The following is a 21,106-nucleotide window of genomic DNA, read 5'->3' as shown; positions in this document are numbered from 1 at the left end:
AACCATTTTATAGACCACTCCACTACCAGTCAATTATCTGGACCAATTCCCCTCCCACATGTAATCATGTAACACCCTGTGAAGGAGCAGAGACTATTGCCAGACAAAGCCGGAGTTAAGAACACCTGTGGGTTCAGCTAGCCCCGCCCCATTATACCTACAGCCAATGCCAGGCCTGGAGGGGGGAGAAAAGAAGGGAGCCTGGCTCAGCCAGGGGCTGACTGGCGAAGAGGCAGGAGCTCTCTGTATGCCTGCCTGAAGGCACAGACCAGCAACCTGCCTGCCAACGCAGCCACTAGAGGCAAGTAAGTCTTCCCCTGCCAAGGGGAACCTACAGACCAGCCCCAACTGCGGGAAAACTAGACTAGCAGGGCCATGCCCCAAACTAAAATGACTTGCATAGGGAGCAGCCCAGGAAAACAGGTCCTGAAGCCCTCCTCACAGCAGGAAGGAAGGTCTATCTCCCCTGCTTAGGGGTGAGTGACACAGGATCCTGGGCCGGGACCTGAGGGAGGAGGAGCACTCAGGTCCCCCTTCAGCCCTCCCTAACCAATGATCTAGCCACTAGGCTGTCTGGCCACCGAAGGCCCTATCACACACCCCTTTGGGAACTACAGTAATTACTTGTATTACGTTCTGTATGTTACTCTAGGTCAGTAGTCTCCAGCTGGTTGATCGTGATTGACTGGTCGATCCTGGAGACTCTCCCAGTCAATTGTGATGTCCGGTGGTGCAGCGGGGCTGTTGTTAAGGCAGGCTCCCTGCCTGCCCCAGCCCCACGCTGCTCCTGCAAGCAGCCAGCATGCCCCTGCAGTCCCAGGGGTGGGCGGGCAGAGGTCTCCGCACACTGCTCCTGCCTGCAAGCACCGCCCCCGCAGCTCCCATTGGCTGGGAACAGGGAATGGTGGCCAATGGGAGTGGTGCCTGAAGAGGGGGCAGTACGCAGAGACCCCTGCCCACCCCAGGGGCGTGCTCTTCCTTTTCTGGGAGCAGCGTGTGGCCAGGGCTGCACAAGGTAAGTGCCCTGCCCCCCCCCCCCCCCAACACACACACAGCTGGGCCTGCTGCACTCTTGCTACTCCTGATCTTAATGCTGTCTTAATGGTGCAGAGCCATTCAGAACCTTGAAGGGGGTGGCACTTACCTTTGGGGAAGGGTAGATCCTGGGTTGCCCTTAAATTCAAAAAAAGTGATCTTGGGTGTAAAAAGGTTGGAGACCATTGCTCTATGTATTTAAGTTTCTATAAAGCAGTTTAGCAGCTAGAAACAAGGAGAGCCGTACAATGCCAGCAGTCACCCTCCACAGACAGCAGGGAATCTCTTGTCATTTTTAACTTCACACCCCTCAATTGAGTCCCCACTAGTTTTTCTCCCTTCTGCCCTACCTAACTGCTAGCGTTAAGGGGTCAGCAATAATGCACCTCAAACCAGCACGAGGCATTTTGGCATGATGTTCCCGTTTGGAACAGAGGGTAAATGTGAATCAATTTTCAGGAAGTTGGATCTATCCACATAATATAAAAATTTATGTGCCGGTGGGCAGCGAGTGCCACAGAGTTCAGGATGACTGTGTAAGTCACAAATGAATTGTGTGTGACAAAGTCAAAATTAAAATTGGGGCATCACTCAATACTTTGTTAAATTCATTTAAAATTATTTAAAATTAAATCCTCTGGATTACACTGCAGCCTGCATTGTAGTCCTTTCCTAGAATTTAGACCTTTGTATCAGGAACATCTTTGTGTTTGATCCTGTCAAATGACCAGGAATTCCCCTGTCAGTTTTCTAATAAGCAGAGGCTAGCTTATTGGGTTTTGCTAGGGTGACAACTTGATACTTGGAAAATGATTTATAATTCAGACAAATGCCAAATTTGGCAATTCCACACCACTCAACCGGCACACGAACAAAGCTGGCCTCCCTCCACTTCTCAGCAAAGATTGGTTCAAATATGGGGGGAATACAAGCTTGAAGAAGAGGGGAATTTGTTTTATATTTGTGCTGTTGGTTGTTCAGAATTGTGTGAAGACGTTCTTTCTTTGATTTATTGTATATTATGTATGAATCAGAGGCTCCCAATGCATTCAGGAGACATGCCTCTTCATTTTATAAATCTAAGTATTACTAAGACTTCAATATTGTCACAAGATATTCTACAGGGTATTTAACTAATCAATTGTAACTTTAAACTACAATTGCCATAATAAAAATATGAAATAATGCTTTTTAATTGATATTCTGTTACTAATTCACAACGTTCAGCAGTTTTCAATGGTTCTCCTGGTCAACGTCAATTAAGAAGGCTCTAGTATGCTATTAAAACATAACATTCAAGATTTCCCACCAAACCTTGTTGTAATCTACAAGACTGAAAGTTAACCTTATTCTTTATCCATATACTTCCAATTCTTTTCTAAAAAGGTATTTTCTTCCTTCTGTGATTTTTTGCATTTTTAAAAGATTTTTTCATATTATGTAACATATAATCATTGTTTTCATAATACATGAAAACAATATGATTTTACATATGGATAAAATAGAATCTTGTGAGTAACCAAGCCTATTCCACTGTGGAAGGCATAGTTTTATAGATTCTGGATCAATGTTTTGCTTGTGGACTTAACACTTTTAAACAAAGCAATTATTTTGAATTCTGAAGAAGCCAAGAGTCCAGGAACTGGATCAATTGCTATTCTATTCTTTATAAATCTCCTCCTCAATTATCCTGAGCTAATGAGCCAGCAGCTTGTTTAAACTCGCAGGCAGAGACTAACTCAACAAGGGAAAACAAAATTTCACACATCTTGCAACTTCACAGAAAAAAGATGCCAGAATTAGAATGAGAAGCAGCAGAATTAAGTCAAATACATACAAAGAGGCTTCGTCCAGGAAGAGAGGCGAGAGGCCCCAGCAGAGCTGGGTAAAGATCAGGAGGATTAGAGAAAATCAGCTCTTCCTCCTCCTCCAAGGCAGCCAGACTCTTTAACAGGTCCGGAGGAAGCAGAGGGGAGCTCTTGGGGTCCTAGTGACAGAAAGGAGTACAGTCAGATGCAGCAGAGGAGGGAAAAAGGAAAAAAAGCAAGAATATGAGTGAGAAGGGAAGCCACAGAAAGAGAACAGAAACTGTAATAACCTCAAATAAGGCAAGACAGAATAGTGTCCAGAAGAGAGGAATATTATAAAGCAGTTAAAAAGGCAGCATGCAAAAGAAGCACAAGACCATAAAGAACAGTGCAACATAAGGAGAGAAACAAGGAAGAGGGGATGGAAAGAGAATGCTAAACTGATATTAAAACTAATATCTTGTCCTTATGCATATTTAGCAGAATGATGCAGTTTTACATCAAGTTGAAGTTTTCAGTCAGAGACTAGTAACTAAATTAGAGAATGTGCTCCCTGTTATATTAGTGACCTACAGACTAATGGATTCATTCCACATTTTGTAAGGCAAGGAAAACCCAGATCTGAAGTCTGGTTTTCTGATAAGAAAAATCACCATATTTTTTCTATAGCCAATCTGTGTTTTGTTTTGTTTTTTAAGCTGTAAGCAAATTAAATTTCTGTTTTTGTTTTTTTTTATGGTTAAGTTTAGTTTTCATGAGAAAAACATTTCTACCTCTAATGGCCCTTACTCTTATGGTCCACAAGTGAATGTACCATTGGGCAAAAGGAGGTTTCCCTACCTGGGAAAGGGGGAGTGGACAGAATTAGCCATCTCACATTGTGTGTGTAATCATTAAATCAGCCACAGGTGGGTTGCGTGGCATAGTCTCTGCTCATGCTTCAAGCAGCCAAATCAAAAGTTGCAGCATGGATGAGATCCATGGATGGGGGTGAGGAGATCAGGACACTGGCACTGTTCCATCTAAAAACACAACCTGACATTAGGGCATGAGGCAGTTTCCTGGTCACTGTCTAGCTCTTCTCCCTCAAGGAACTGAACTGACCTCTTAATCCTCAGTACACTCACACAAGTACACCTGACCCCAGGTTAAAAATGGAAACCATGTTTCTGCCTCAGTTTCCTTATAGCCAATTCCAAAAAGCATTGCACCCCACACTTTTCTTCAGCAGGACTAACAGAACAGAAATTAACCACAATATTTGTAACAGCAATATGAGGCACAACTGGATGAGCAGAAGCAAAGGATGAGTCTGGCAAAGCAATGGACCAGGCAAGCAGGTCACCCATTTCTGTTTGGTGGAGTTTAAAAGGAAACTGAGGCAGGAGGCAATTTTTTTTTAATTTCCAGCCTAGGTTGGATGTGTTGGTGAGCCAATGCACCGAAGATATCAAGTGCAGGTTAGCAGCTTGTTTAGAAGGCAGTAATTAAATTTCAATTGTTTGAATATATTTTTGTTCTCTGCTCCTAGACAATAGGATCTCTCTCAACCTGGTCTATCACTAAGAGGGTCTCTTGCAGGAGGCAGGGGAGCCTGTCACCAAAATCAGAATGTGGCATGAATTTTCCATTTTCCATCAAGCAGCAAATTCTTGCTTTAGTGCAGAGGTTAATGTCACTTCTACACTGAGTGTGACTGACAGTACCCTGAACCAACAGTTTCCCCAAGAATATGCTCCCATATGCTTAGACCAACTGAGTGGCAAATCCAGTACTGGTGGCTGGAATCTCAAGTGAACCACTCTCCAGAAGGCAGTACAATATCATATTATCCCTGTTGGGGGGTGGGCCAGAAACAGCCCCACATTTAGGCATTTCTTGCTAGAGGATATGGCCAGAAATTAGAGTTTCACATTTAGGGATATCAGAGTCTTGCTGATCTTCACCACTTAACAAAATGTATGTTTACCTCAAAAGCCATCCTGGGCACAGTGTCCTGCTCTGGGCGGAAGACTCCTTGTGGTCGCTTCCCCCTGCGATCCATGTTAGCCTGTTGTGCCATCACTACCCTATTATCAGCCATGCCATAGGAGGAGTCCCAATAAAATTCTGGCATCTTGACTTCTGAGGGGTTGTGGTTATATGGCTCCATGGGGAAAGGCTTCATTTTTTTCTCCAGAGGCTGCTGCTGCATCACAGGAGGCTGTAATGACTGTTCAAAGAGTTTTAGGGGGTCCTGGGCCTGAAGATAATAGGGCTGTTTTACAGGCATGATCTTTCCCAGTGGGCCTTGGACTTGAGGAGGATTCCAGAGATGCTTTGATGAGTCTGCCTGTGGATACTAAAAGAGATGCACACTTTCACCATAAGGCATAAACAATGGATTACCATCATAAAGGTTAACTGAATGACTAACTGTTCTATTCAGACGTTCATTCCTGGTGACCATGCCCACTGGTCGATTACAGATTCTCCTTTTATAAATCCGAGAGTGTTTCTCACAGTTCTTATTCACCGAAGTTCAGAATCTCAGTGAGCACTCACTTCACACTCCCTACTCAAGCTCTGAGGTAACACCTGAGAAATGTCATCCTCATTTCAATTTGCAGACTTCACAGACCTCCAATTGAGGTGCCTTGGGTGGTCGTGGAGTCTCTCTCAGCTACAGATTTCAGATGGAGCAATGTTCAAAAGGAGATTTCTCAAGTGCTGAGTGTATAACTAATGGATGGCACGGAACCAATGTGGTGAGGCATTTAACTAAAAAGGATAGGAGGGAATAGTTATGGGGAAAGATCCAGAGCCACCCTCCTTACCTAGACAGGAAACCTCCTGGCTGTCTAGAAAAGCCTAAAGCAGAAACATCTAGTCGAAAAGATCACCTTTTAGCCATCTGTACACATATGCAGAAGGGCGAATACATTGTCTGCCATACAAAACATTTCAGACCTCAACAGCTAGCTTTAATTATAGAGACAATAGTCCACAGCACCAAGCCATACCCTCCTGTACACTTTGGCCATACTATACTGGCCAAAATTTTCAAAAATAGGAGCTTAAAGTCCATAGTCCTAAATCCATATTTAGGCGCCTAAAGGCAGGATTTTCAAAAGGATCTAAGTGACTTCTGCGCACAAATCCTATTGACTTCAGTGGGACCTGTGCTCCTATTTTCAAAAATATTGGCCACTGCATCCTTCCCTTTCATGGATGCTTGAAGAATTTTATAGTTCTTATGTTTTAAGTTTACCTGCTGGAATCCAGAGTGCTGTGGTGGGCTCTTCCTTAGGGCCTGCACAGCTTTTGTAGGGGACTGTTGTTGCTGGGCCAGAGCTTGGACCTGTAATTGGCTTGCAGACTGGGCTGTTGCCTGAGCTGGTAAGGATGTAAGGGGTTGCTGGGAAGGTGGTACTGACTGTTGAGGTCCCTGGTTCATTGGCCCTGGTCCAGAGGGCCGCTGCTGGCTGTAAGGAATGTGGGACTGTTTCCCACCTTGCACCTGGTTTCCTGCAGAGGAGTGAGCTGTAGGCTGAAGAAAGGTTCCTGGAACAGAAACACCACCTGGGAAGGTGTAACCCGAGCTCATAGAGAAAGCCACAGGAGGAGGTATAACGTATGCTGGAGGTGGGAACCCTAGAAAACATAAAAACACACCTTTAACCATTAGGAAGCCACACGCCTTAAGCAATGCAGGATATGCATGATGGTTTTCCATTTACTGTGTTTCAGTCATGAAGACTGTAAATGTGAGCTATAATTCCACATTTGTGAGACTTTGTATCTTCCCCAAATGACATCCACACACTTTCAAAAATCAGGGGAAGGGGTTTGATAATTTTATAGGGAAGTTCTATTTCTGAATTTTTTTTAGCTACCCTTCTAGTTAATGGTTATGGTCAATGGGAGAGACCCCTGAAATTTCTCCACCCTAAATTTAACCTATTTCTTTCTACTTTTTCTCCATCTCTCTTGCCTTCACCATCCTGAGATTTTCAATCTACTACTCTCCATCCCACATTCTGTCTGATACTGAATCACTGCAATGCTGAAGGGAGGACTGGCAACCTATCAAGCTGCACCCCACGCCCAGGCAGTCTCCAGTCCCTGACTTAGTTCTGTACCCACTTAGCTCTTTGGATAAACTAAGTCCTCCTTTCAGCAAGACTAAGGCTATGTCTAGACTACAGCTTCTGCCAGCATAATTTATGTTACTCGGGGGGTGAACAAGCCACCCCCGAGTGACAAATTATGCTGGCATAAGCACTCACGTGCACAGCGCTATATCAGTGGGAGAGCTTCTGCCACTGACATAGCTTCTGCCACTTTCAGAGGTGATTTTATTACGCCACCAGGAGAGCTCTCTCCTGTCAGCATAGAGTGTCTTCACCACCCATGCTGCAGCTGCACAGTTGCATCGGTGCAGCTGCACCGCTGTACATGTAGACATGGCCTAACTTCTTTTCTTGCAGTTCAGATTGTTGCAGTTTGGGGAGGAAGACAAGGGACTGAAGCTGCTCCTCCCAACCCAGATTTTCAGTTGAGTCTAGTGTAAGAACTGAGGGTCCTCTTTCTCCATCCCCACTTTTGGTCACTTGGGGAAGGTGGGCTCTGCAACTGCTCAATGGGCAAGCAGCATGGAGAAAGTAAACATGATAGTGGCACTTAAAGCCACAAGATCCCTCTGTTTATGTGGGTAAACCAAAGCCCTGAGAAACAGCAGCAGCAAATCATTAAACATATTTAGACAATATATGTTAACACAAATATTAACACCACACCTTCTTCAGTGGAAACTTGGCTGTAAAGCATATAAAATATAAAAGATCAGCTATGCAATTATGAGAGTATTGTGTACAGAAACAAGTTGGGTCAGGTAATATCTTTTATTGGACCAACTTCTACTGGTGAAAGAGACAAGCTTTTGAGCTTACACAGAGCTCTTCTCCAGGTCTGGGAAAGACACTCAAGGTGTCACAGCTATCTATAAGATGGAACAGATTGTTTAGCATAAGGAGTTAACATGTTGTTAGTGACCATTCAAGATGAAATAGGCAGTTAATACTTTTGCAGTTGCACGACAAAAGGAGGGTTACTGGGTTATAGATTGTTGTAATGAGCCAAAAATCCAGTGTTTTTATTGAGTCCATGATTTTTAGTATCTAACAAAGTATCTAACTAAGCTCCCAGGCTCATCTTTTGAATACTTCACTCCTAAGTGAAGCAGCTTTGCTTAAAATCCTGTTTTACTCAGTTTGTCATATTATAAGTAAATACAAGAGCAGACTACAGCAGTTTCATGTTATAAAGTTAGAAGCTTGTCCTTCAACAACAAAACCTAAGTGATGTGCTATATTTGCATGTAAACCATACAGACATCATGGCATGGAACGTAATTCCAAAATATAAGGAACCCTATTTATCTCACTTTTCAGTTCAACTACAACCTCTGGTTATTATGCTTTAAGTCAGGTCCATAACCTGAAATGATTATTTTACTAAAACTGTTGCTGCCTTGAGGGATGCTTCAATAGATCTTTCATCACATGAATTTCTATGCAGTTAGTAGTAAGTGCTGCTTCAGATGAGAATCAGCCGATTTACCTGGCCGACTGGGAAGAGGAGGGAAGGCTCCTGGGTGATGAATGGGGATGAACTGGGAGTTGCTTGCCTGGCTTGGAGTCTGAGTTACTGGTGTTTTCCTGGCTTCGGACACTGGAGTTTTCCGCATCTCAGTCTGAGATTTTACCTATATCAAAAGAAATCACACAAAAATAGTTACAGATTTTTTGTCAGCCATCTACATCATCTCAGCTCTGAAATGGAAGGCCCAGACAGAGATATATTCACTTTGTCCAGACAGTCGGAGGGGAAGAATGATCCAAGTAGTTAGGGCATGAGGACTTGGGAGATCCACAAGCTTCCTGTGCAACCTTCTGCAAGTTGCTTAGCCTGTCTGTGCCTCAGCTCCTGGTCTGTAAAATAGGGATAGTAGTACTTCCCTACTTCACAGTGTATAAGAACAAATGCAGTCTGGAAAAGAAGCTGCAGCAAGACTTCTCCCAGTGTATTGCTCCAGCCTAAATTATGCAGTATATATGCAAGGCCCTATATTTTATGCAGCACATTTGACCCAAATTATTTAAAAGGTCTCAAGTGGTCCTCACGGCAAGCCTCCCTACCCGAACACCAGTTCTCTACCACTTACTACTCAGCCCCATCCAGCACAGTATCTTGTGTTATTGGGTATTAAATTCAATTCTATGCTGCACCCACATTTTCAGGTAGTCAAAGGTTTTGTACTGCATGATGAACATTTAGATTTGGGGAAACAATTATGTAGCAGATTCAAAAAATAATGCAAGAAACCAAGGGACTGAATAACTACTTTATACACAGGGCCTTGAGTATGTGTGATGTGCATTTTAATGCACATTACAATGTCTAGCCACTCACTTCCTCATTCTCATGCAATACAAAGTACATAAATCATAAGGCTGTAACACAAGGGCCTATAGGACACAAGCCTGTATGATAATAAAGCTTCGCATAACTAAGGCCTAGGCATAAAATGTTGATATAGGTAGTTACTGGGTAAGTTGTCTTTGACAGTTTGACCTCAAGTCCCAAGATAAGTATTACAGTAAATGAGAGTGGTAGGTGATGGGAAAAAGTGAAGTGAGGTACCACAAAAGTATATTTTTGGAATTTTAGGGAAATTTAAAAGGATGTTGAGCTTAACCGAAACTAACAGGTACTAACTGCAGATGTATCATGGCAACTAATTGACAAATGCTAATGAGCATAACATAAGAGACTAATTGAGCGATTGAAGACAGGGATTCCAATTTTATTGAGGGTAGAAGTACCTATAAGGGAAAAGGTTAAAACCATCACTGGATATAGATTTAGTTGGGGATTGGTCCTGGTTTGAGCAGGGGGTTGGACTAGATGACCTCCTGAGGTCCCTTCCAACCCTGATATTCTATGACTTTATGATATGCATAAGATACGATGGGCATTAGCATAACACCCTATACAAGTTAAGACCCAGCCTGAAGGCAGTCGGACATGTTGAATGCATTGATTTGACAACCACACGCAGATCACCTCATCTATTCCAGGGCTCCCCACAAGAGATGATGATGCAAATATGCAAGTGCTAGCCATTTTGTATTGGCTCTCTCTCCTTTGTGTATTACAGGGCTTGTGATCTTGTTTGTTTAGCAAACAAATTTTACTAGTCAGAAAACATGCAGAGTTTTGTTTCTTGTATGCTCCTCAAGTTCCTCGTTCTACTGGCAATTCTATTACTGTACCTGATTTGGAAGCAGATCCCTTTCAAATTATTGTATAATATCTATATGAAAATAAGTACCCCCTTAGCAATCAGGCAATAGAAGCATTTGAATAGCCCCAAAGTATTTTCCATAAAATGAAAATTAAAACATCAATGTTGTACAAAAGTTCTGAAGGTGACCCGCAGAAAAGGGGTCTTCTGTCCTGTTTTATTTCTTTATGTACTGAAGTTGGCTTTGAAGTTTTTCAAAACAGATTTCTTCTGCTTGCAGGACTGAACTGTATTAGATTTTTAAAAATCTAATCAGATTTTGTCATTAGTTTTTAACTTTACCATTTTATAGTCTTAACTTGCTGAAGTGGATGTTTTATATTTGTTTCCTTTAGTTTCTCAAATTCTGCTATTTAGGATTTTACACGGGGGAGGGGGAGAATCTCTCCCCCCGCCAAAAATCTCAAAAAAAAAAATTCACATTTTAAACACTTATTTATGCTGAAAAAGACAGAACCTCATTATCAACCTTACTGTGAGGAAGCCATAAACTCTCAACCAAAAAGCTGATAAATTACATAGCTGCAGTCAGCATCACCTTCTGATCTACTGAATTTCCACAAGTCAAGAAAGACTGATTATTTTCACCAGGCTACCCTCCTTCAGGGTTTGAAGTCAACTTTGGTCTTCAGTCACTAAGGTGACTTTGAAAATTACACCCGTAAGTGCCTAAATATGGATTTAGGTGCCTAATTTTATACCTCTATTTTTGAAAGCTGTGGCCTATGTGTATTTAAAAAGTTAATAGCTTTGTTAGTGTTGAAAGTAACTTTCTTTTAGTGACAAAATCTGAGTACAATTTTAGTCTAAGATACTGTAAACACTCATACACATGCTTAACTTTAAGCAAAAGTAATCCCATTGAAATAAAAATTCTTTATCTATCAAAGCAGATTAGAAGTGTAATTTTTTTTCCTTTGCAGGTTACTTTCATAATACTATCACCTAACAGTGCCCCTCATACAGTAAATATGCTACCAGGACATGAATTTACCAGCCAGCAAGCCTATCATTTCTTCAGCATTGGTTTACACAATGTTCGTGCATAAACAAAATGTCTTTGCAACATTAAGCCTGAGGCAAGTCTTTAATATAACAGTTCCACAAACCACTTAATTTAAATCACTAACACAATAAGTAGCTGCATCGACTGATCGATCAGATCTGATTTAGAGATTAACAGGGAACCTCAGGATACTTGGAGAAAATCAGCTTTGCATCAGAGACATAAGAATGGCCATACTGGGTCAGACCAAAGGTCCATCCAGCCCAGTATCCTGTCTGCCGACAGTGGCCAATGCCAGGTGCCCCAGAGGGAGTGAACCTAACAGGTAATGATCTAGTGACCTCTCTCCTGCCATCCATCTCCACCCTCTGACAAACAGAGGCTAGGGACACCATTCCTTGCCCATCCTGGCTAATAGCCATTAATGAACTTAACTGGATAAATTCATGGAAGTTCTCTTTTAAACCCTGTTATAGTCCTAACCTTCACAACCTCCTCAGGCAAGGAGTTCCACAGGTTGACTGTATGCTGAGTGAAGAAGAACTTCCTTTTATTTGTTTTAAACCTGCTATCCATTAATTTCATTTGGTGGCCCCTAGTTCTTATATTATGGGAACAAGTAAATAATTTTTCCTTATTCACTTTCTCCACACCACTCATGATTTTATATACCTCTAGCATATCTCCCCTTAGTCTCCTCTTTTTCAAGCTGAAAAGTCCTAGATGCTTTAATCTCTCCTCATATGGGACCCGTTCCAAACCCTTAATCATTTTAGTTGCCCTTTTCTGAACCTTTTCTAATGCCAGTATATCTTTTTTGAGATGAGGGGACCACATCTGTACGCAGTGTTCAAGATGTGGGCGTACCATGGATTTACATAAGGGCAATAAGATATTCTCCGTCTTATTCTCTATCCCTTTTTTAATGATTCCTAACATCCCGTTTGCTTTTTTGACTGCTGTTGCACACTGCGAGGACGTCTTCAGAGAACTATCTATGATGACTCCAAGATCTTTCTCCTGACTAGTTGTAGCTAAATTAGCCCCCATCATATTGTATGTATAGTTGGGGTTACTTTTTCCAATATGTATTACTTTACATTTATCCACATTAAATTTCATTTGCCATTTTGTTGCCCAATCACTTAGTTTTGGGAGATCTTTTTGAAGTTCTTCACAGTCTGCTTTGGTCTTAACTATCTTGAGCAGTTTAGTATCATCTGCAAACTTTGCCACCTCACTGTTTACCCCTTCCTCCAGATCATTTATGAATAAGTTGAATAGGATTGATCCTAGGACTGACCCTTGGGGACCACCACTAGTTACCCCTCTCTATTCTGAAAATTTACCATTTATTTCTACCCTTTGTTCCCGGTCTTTTAACCAGTTCTCAGTCCATGAAAGGATCTTCCCTCTTATCCCATGACAACTTAATTTACGTAAGAGCCTTTGGTGAGGGACCTTGTCAAAGGCTTTCTGGAAATCTATGTCCACTGGATCCCCCTTGTCCACATGTTTGTTGACCCCCTCAAAGAACTCTAATAGATTAGTAAGACATGATCTCCCTTTACAGAAAATTGTTGCGCAAAAGTCAACATGGTTATGTTCTTCTACGTGTCTGACAATTTTATTCTTTACTATTGTTTCAGCTAATTTGCCCGGTACTGACATTAGACTTACCGGTCTGTAATTGCCAGGATCACCTCTAGAGCCCTTCATAAATATTGGCGTTACATTAGCTATCTTCCAGTCATTGGGTACAGTAGCTGATTTAAAGAACAGGTGACAAACCACAGTTACTAGTTCTGCAATTTCACATCTGAGTTTTCAGAACTCTTGGGTGAATGCCATCTGGTCCCAGTGACTTGTTATTATTAAGTTTCTCAATTAATTCCAAAACCTCCTCTAGTGACTTCAACCTGTGACAACTCCTCAGATTCGTCACCTACAAAAGACGGCTCAGGTTTGGGAATCTCCCTAACATCCTCAGCCGCAAAGACTGAAGCAAAGAATTAATTTGGTTTCTCTGCGATGACTTTATTGTTTTTAAGTGCTCCTTTTGTATCTCAAGTGTCCATTCCACCACGTGTGTTCTCCCCTAAGAAAATCTCCATTACACTTTCTACTGCCCTATTGGATTCATTGTTCCCAGGGGAGATAACATGATCTAGTGCTCAGAGCAGGATTCAGGGAATCAGTCTATTCCAGACGGTCATACTCTGTGTGCCACTGAGCAAGCATTTCCCTCATCTGTGAAATGGGAAAAATTACCTTTGAGAAAGTTATACAATTAGGTGCTATTAAATTTGAAGTATTATTTATCCTAAACACATTGGGCCATATCCTGTGCCTTGGCTTCATCCCCCTTGTACTGCTCTAGCTTGCAAAGGAGATGGAATGCTGACTGAACAGGGAAGCTGGAGAGTCCCTTCAACATAAGGCTTAGCTGGCTCCACAAACCTCCGTTGCCTGGACAGTTGTCTGCAGCCAGAAATCTGGCTAATATTCAATACTCCAGAGTTCAAACTGCTCTGGGAAGCACAATGTACTTCCATAGTTTCTCTTAAACTACCCAACAGCACAGTAAATACAGCAATTCACTATCAGGAATGAAACATTAGACTCTACCCAGAGAGCAGAGCCAAATTCAGGAGCCAATATAAGTTACACCTTTTTCCAGCCTGTCTGAGTTATTAACTAGCCTCTCTTCCACTTCTAGTTGGATACATAGGCCAAATGTGGAAGTGACTCGTAAGATGGTATACGGTAGATTCCGCTTAATAGCAATCCTGATGTTAGCAACTTCTAGTTAATGGTTCCCAGCAAAATGTTGCCAATTCCATTCACATTAACATCATTGTTAATGGGATCTGGATATTGGCAACGGCACGCCGATTATTAGCGCCCATCCCTTATTTTGAAGAAAGGCCCCACCGCAGACAGATTTGCAAGGCTGCAGCCAGGAAAGGAAGTGGTGGGACAGCCTTTCCCTGCTTGCAGCCCCACAAAGCTGCCTGCTGCCAGTGCTCAGCCCATCCCAGTTCTTCCTTCAGGACCTGCAGCCCAGCAAACCTCCCTGCACACAGGGACTGTACAGGTATGGGGCTGTGGATGGGCAGGGAGGTTGTGGGTAGGACAACAACAGGGAGGGGAGCTGCATCCCAGATGTTACTGTGGCACAGTACCTCTCCCTGTGCCTTGCCAGGGCACTGCATACCACGAAGAAAGCACTGGGATGTACTGAACCCTGACCCTTGGAGAGTGTAGAGACAGGTATGGTGAAGCCCCATGAACCCCTCAGCACCTCTGCTCCCCATAGGAAGTCCCAACATCCAGACTGCAGCTGCCTTGCCACAGTCAGGTTTGCACAGCTACATCCAGAAAAGGCATGTCCCAATGCTTTCTTCCCTGGCTGCTGCCTTCCAAATCTGCCTTCTGCTTATTAGCAACTCTCTGATAACAACAGGTTTCAGAGTAGCAGCCGTGTTTGTTTACGCAAAAAGAAAAGGAGGACTTGTGGCACCTTAGAGACTAACCAATTTATCTGAGCATAAGCTTCCGTGAGCTACAGCTCACTTCATTGGATGTATGATGATGTATGATGTATAATAGCAGCATCTTTTTGCTACCAACTGAAGAGTTGCTAATAAGCGCAATCTACTATGCTACTTGAGCAAACAACTCCTTACACCCTCCTATTTTACCTGCTACACCCCCCCTTTTCTGAGGTTTCCACACTAGTTATTGTACACCAACTTTGCTTTCCTTAGATTGAGTGGGCCAGGAGTCAAAAGTATAGGGTAAAAGCACATGCACGACCAGATTTCACAGTCCGTGACATGTTTTTCATGGCTGTGAATTTGGTAGGGCCCTAGTTACGGGTAATGCAGTATAAGTTACATGATGGTAAGCTGATGAGAGTCTAGATCATGGGTGGGCAAACTACGGCCTGCGGGATTGCCACCCCCGTGGCACTGCAGACCCCGAGCAGCTCCCGGAAGCGGCCAGCACCACATCCCTGCTGCCACTGGGGGTGTGGAGGCAGAGGGCTCCGTGCACTGCCCTCACCTGCAGGCACCTCCCCCCACAGCTCCCATCCTGGAGCCACTCCAGGTAAGCAGTGCCAGGCCGGAGCTCACACCCTGAACCCCTCCTGCACCCCGCTCCCCAACCCCCTGCCCTGAGCCCCCTGCTGCACCTCTCCTGTACCCCAAATCCCTGCCCTGAGCCCCCTCCCACACTCTGCACCCCCCCTCCTCCCCAACCCCTTGCCTTGAGCCCCTTCCTGCACTCTGCACCCCCTCCCACAGCCCGCACTCCCTCCCGCGCCCCAACCCCCTGCCCCAGCCCTACATTCAAGGCAAGTTTGTTTACATTTGTGGAAGATAATGTCACCTGCTTCTTGTTTATTATGTCACCCGAAAGCGAGAACAGGCGTTCGCATGGCACTATCGTAGATGGCATCGCAAGATATTTACGTGCCAGATGCACTAAAGATTCATATGTCCCTTTATGCTTTGCCCACCATTTCAGAGGACATGCATCAATGCTGATGAGTTCTGCTCAATAACGATTCAAAGCAGTGCAGACTCACACACGTTCGTTTTCATCATCTGAGTCAGATGCCACCAACAAAGGTTGATTTTCTTTTTTGGTGGTTCGGGTTCTGTAGTTTCCACATTGGAGTGCTGCTCTTTTAAGATTTCTGAAAACATGCTCCACACCTCATCTCTCAGATTTTGGAAGGCACTTCAGATTCTTAAAGCTTGAGTTGAATGCTGTAGCTATCTCTAGAAATCTCACATTTGGTACCTTCTTTGCATTTTGCCAAATCTGCAGTAAAAGTGTTCTTAAATTGAACAACATGTGCTGGGTCGTCATCCGAGACTGCTATAACACGAAATACATGGCAGAATGCAGGTAAAAACAGAGCAGGAGACATAATTCTCCCCCCAAGGAGTTAAGTCACAAATTTAAATTAGTGCATTAATTTATTTTAAGAATAGCATCGGCATGGAAGCATGTCCTCTGGAATGGTGGCGGAAGCATGAAGGGGCACACTAATGTTTAGCATACCTGACACAGAAATACTTAGCAATGCCAGCTACAACAGTATCATGTGAACACCTGTTCTGATTTTCAGGTGACACTGTAAATAAGAAGTGGGCAACATAGTCTCCCGTAAATGTAAACAAACTTGTTTGTCTTAATGATTGGCTGAACAAGAAGTAGGACTGAGTGAGGACTTATAGGCTCTAAAGTTTTACATTGTTTTGTTTTTGAGTGCAGTTATGTAACAAAAAAAAAAAATCTACATTTGTAAGTTCAACTTTCAAGATAAAGAGATTGCACTACAGTACTTGTATGAGGTGAATTGAGAAATACTATTTCTTTTATCATTTTTACAGTGCAAATATTTGTAATAAAAATAATAAGGTGAGCACTGTACACTTTGTATTCTGTGTTGTAAATAGAAATCAAACGTGAAAATGTAGAAAAAATCCAAAATATTTAATACATTTCAATTGGTCTTCTATTGTTTAATAGTGCAATTAAAACTGTGATTAATCCCAATTAATTTTTTTGAGTAATTGCTTGAGTTAACTGCAATTAATCAACAGCCCTAGTAAAAATGTATGATGCTAAAGTAAACAGGCCTTTGTATAGTAGAGGAGCTGATCTGTTAAGTCAGAAGTGCCATTTTTAACTAGTGACTTTTCAGTGTAGAACTACAATTTAAGGTACTGAACATAGCACCCTCCATTACCTCCCTTCCCTCAAGAGTAAACTTGTAAGGAAATGCCATGAATCACTTTTATATCTGGTCCCTAAATAAGGCCTGTTGCTGTTCTTCAACTAACAACTACTGGCATAGCAGTAGCACCTAGGACCTCAGTCACGGCTCCTTTCAGCTAGATGCTGCACATAAAAAAAGACAATCCCTGCTCCAAAGAGCATCTAACCATCTAACAAAAAGGCAAGAGACAGACTCTGTACTCAGAATCTGAATGCCTTACCTGCACTGCCACATTCTGCTTTCCTGCCTCCTGCATCTTCTCCAAGCTGCATTTCTTGGTTTCATTCTTTCTTTTGTTGTCTTTCTTTCCATCATTTTTAGTGGCTGCTATTCCTTTGCTATAGTCCCTTCTTTCCCTACCCACATCTTTAGGTGGATAGATTCGCCCTTGCTCTCGGTTTACCTCTCGTGGTTTAATGTTCTCTTTGAATGTGACCATTGGTTTCTCCCCAGTGTCACAGTTGCTAAGATTTCTGCCAGTGGACAGAACCGATTTGAGTCCTGGGCTCCCATCTGTAGACAGTGGCTCTGCAATGGATGTTTCCTGTAGGACGAGACTCTCTTTGGCTTCACTAGGGTCCTCTAGTAACAACTCTGGGATTTCTGTCAAAAACAACAGTTTTCCTACTTCGTTTTCACACTGAATCAGCCTAAAAAAAGAAAAAGGTACTGAATAGCATGTAGTAGTCCTTTTAGCCATGTAGCCCATCTTCCCAGGCTATAATAATGGCATGACATATGCAACGAGCCAGCACACAGCACACTAACCCCCCAGCCTCAGTACTAACTCTATATAACAAATTACATTATACCTTCCAGGCTGCTGGCACTCTTCAATATGCACACACACCCACCATTGCCCAGTCTCTACGACTTCACATACTATTGCCAGTATTGTTGTTTAATTGTACCACAGTAGTACTCAGAGGTCCCATTGTACTAGATGCTTTACTACCATGTAGGAAGATACAAGCCCTGCCCCAAACAGGTAAATCTCAGGAACTGTGTATTCCTACAAGTTTCACGAATGCTCATTATCAGAGCCATGCATTCGCGCATTGTCTTTTGTCACTACCACAGTACAAAACATTTACTTACATATGTAGTGTTCTACAATACACTAATGCAACATATCAACATTACCACTCAAAACTAAATCTCTGGCACCTGTCAATGCTACTAAGCTTTACAGCAAGAACAATATACAAACAGGAGTGAGAGAGATAGCACTAGCAGCTGCATAGATACCTTGGCTGGTTGTCAGCAATCCATTTTCCTGTGAAGATCAGTCGTTGCTGCCGTACCCGTCGCTGCAGCCCTTCTTTGTCTCCTGTAATCCCCTGGTGGCCTTTGGAGAAATCCAAGTTCCTAATGTTGACGTAAACAAAGAATGGAAAATAAAACTAATCTCAGTCGCCTCTTGTACCGTAAAGGCAAATGGAGGCTTGCAAAAAGGACGATGAATTGTACAGAAAGTCTATTGCAGATTTCATTTTCAGCAGGATTTAATAACCTAAATACAGGTTTCAGATGCATCCGATGAAGTGAGCTGTAGCTCACGAAAGCTTATGCTCTAATAAATTTGTTAGTCTCGAAGGTGCCACAAGTACTCCTTTTCTTTTAACCTAAATACAGTTATAGATATCGGAATTGCATTTTCAGTTATATTACTTTAATAAAGATGGTCTACATTAAGCAAGTAAACTAGTGACGTCAAGTCCTTTATGATGACATGACAAAAGGGTGCATGATATTAGGAAAAACTCTCATATTAAGACCAAAATTAAAGGTTAACAGTAAGCAAATGGATTTAAACCAACGTTTCTCCCTCACTAGCCATCTCCTCCTTGCTTTGGTAGTGAAGTCATAGTGCTATTAGTACTCTGATGCTACGGAAATTATTCAGATGTCAAGTATAGGCGAACTACTTTGCTACAGGATCAAGCCGAAGAACAACTCAGGATCAGAGGGAGAAAATCCCACAACTTCAACAGCAGCAAAGGAAACTAGGGCCAAGTAGTTTTTTTTTCATATAAATATATTCCTTTCCCAAGTTCTCAGTGTGAGTTCTCCTTTAAGATCGTCACTGTTTTCAAAGCTGGGTTGAAGGCTATTGAAGGAAAAATGCAAAAAGGCAAATTTAAAAATTAAAGCCAGAAAAAAGAACCCCATCCATGTTTCAAGTTTTAGTATATTTTATATACAAATGTGTTCAAATAAATGGAACTTCCCCTTCCTCAAAAATTTTACTTCTGTGATACTGGACATGGACTCCAGTTCATCACAAAACTAGAGAGATAGGAGTCCTGCATGCAGACCACTTTTTACTTATTAAAATTGTTTGTAAGGAGATCTACATTCATCTGTACTTGCTCTGAAAATAGGGTTAGTGCAGAACATCAGTATCTCCCTACCACAAAGTCTTCCTCTTAGTACTTCACCACCAGTATGGGTAAAAAGAATAGGAGTACTTGTGGCACCTTAGAGAATAACAAATTTATTAAAGCATAAGCTTTCATTGGCTACAGCCCACTTCATCGGATGCATAGAATGAAACATATAGTAAGTGTATATATTATATATATATATATACACACACACACACAGTAAGTATATATATATATATATTACACACACATACACACACACACAGAGATAAGCTGGAAGTTGCCATACAAACTGTGATAGGCTAATTAGTTAAGATGAGCTATTATCAGCAGGAGAAAAAAAACTTTTGTAGTGATAATCAAGATGGCCCATTTAGAGACAGTTGACAAGAAGGTGTGAGGATACTTAACATGGAGAAATAGATTCAATATGTGTAGTGACCCAGCCACTCCCAGTCTCTGTTCAAACCCAAGTTTGTGGTATCTAGTTTGCATATTAATTCAAGCTCAGCAGTTTCTCACTGGAGTCTGTTTTTGAAGCTTTTCTGTTGCAAAATTGCCACCCTTAAGTCTTCTACTGAGTGGCCAGAGAGGTTGAAGTATTCTCCTACCGGTTTTTGAACGTTATGATTCCTGATGTCAGATTTGTGTCCACTTATTCTTTTGCGTAGAGACTGTCAGGTTTGGCCAATGTACATGGCAGAGGGGCATCGCTGGCACATGATGGCATATATCACATTGTAGATGTGCAGGTGAACGAGCCCCTGATGGCGTGGCTAATGTGATTAGGTCCTATGATGGTGTCACTTGAATAAATATGTGGACAGAGTTGGCATCGAGCTTTGTTACAAGAATAGGTTCCTGGGTTAGTGTTTTTGTTGTGTGGTGTGCTGGAGAGTATTTGCTTCAGGTTGAGGGGCTGTCTGTAAGCAAGGACTGGTCAGTCTCCCAAGATCTGTGAGAGTGAGGGATCATTTTTCAGGATAGGTTGTAAATCTTTGATGATGCACTGGAGAGGTTTTAGTTGGGGGCTGAAGGAGACAGCTAGTGGTGTTTTGTTATTTTCTTTGTTGGGCCTGTCCTGTAGTAGGTGACTTCTGGGTACTCTTCTGGTTCTGTCAATCTGTTTTTTCACTTCAGCAGGTGGGTATTGTAGTTTTAAGGATGCTTGTCTCCGTCTGAGGGACTGGAGCAAATGCGGTTGTATCTAACACTAATTAACCTCTCAGAGTTTGTATGGCAACTTCCAACTTATCTGTATGTATATATATTTCTTCTTACTATATGTTCCATTCTATGCATCCGATGAAGTGGGCTGTAGCCCACGAAAGCTTATGCTCTAATAAATTTGTTAGTCTCTAACGTGCCACAAGTACTCCTGTTCCTTTTGCGGATACAGACTAACACAGCTGCTACTCTGAAACCTGTCAGTATGGGTAAAGCATCCTTCAGCGGCCACTCACCTGAATGAGGGTCTCAGAGCCAAGAATCCCTGCAACTCAAACTCCTCTGGAAGTGGGGTAGCTGGTGAACAAACAAGAAAGAATATCAGTAAACAAGGCCTGGAATATGCTGCACCAGTAAGGTTATGGATATCCAGTTACCACATACAGTACAGCTCACACTACTAGATAAATGCTGTACTACTCATGCTGTGGGATCTACAGAAAGTGAAGGACAGATAAAATGAAATACAATATGCTCAGCACAGGAAAAAGCAGTTTG

The 21,106-nt window shown here is 42.4% G+C and overlaps 1 protein-coding gene across 4 annotated transcripts in view; it reads right to left on the bottom strand.

Annotated features, from left to right (window-relative positions):
* SMG7 (SMG7 nonsense mediated mRNA decay factor) overlaps positions 1–21,106 on the bottom strand; it is a 97,667-nt gene that overhangs the window by 5,689 nt on the left and 70,872 nt on the right. For 3 of the 4 annotated variants that reach the window (XM_074961106.1, XM_074961107.1, XM_074961108.1), the window contains 7 exons: positions 20,845–20,905; positions 18,243–18,362; positions 17,215–17,644; positions 8,445–8,589; positions 6,094–6,476; positions 4,813–5,184; positions 2,873–3,022 (listed from right to left, as the gene is read on the bottom strand). In XM_074961106.1, the coding sequence (XP_074817207.1) occupies positions 2,873–3,022; positions 4,813–5,184; positions 6,094–6,476; positions 8,445–8,589; positions 17,215–17,644; positions 18,243–18,362; positions 20,845–20,905 (1,661 nt within the window). The remainder of the gene's footprint in view (positions 1–2,872; positions 3,023–4,812; positions 5,185–6,093; positions 6,477–8,444; positions 8,590–17,214; positions 17,645–18,242; positions 18,363–20,844; positions 20,906–21,106) is intronic. The other variant, XM_074961109.1, reaches the window with a different exon arrangement.

This window comes from Natator depressus, chromosome 8 (assembly GCF_965152275.1).
Source record: "Natator depressus isolate rNatDep1 chromosome 8, rNatDep2.hap1, whole genome shotgun sequence".
Taxonomy (NCBI): domain Eukaryota; kingdom Metazoa; phylum Chordata; order Testudines; family Cheloniidae; genus Natator; species Natator depressus.
This window is presented reverse-complemented; position numbering and strand designations above follow the sequence as displayed.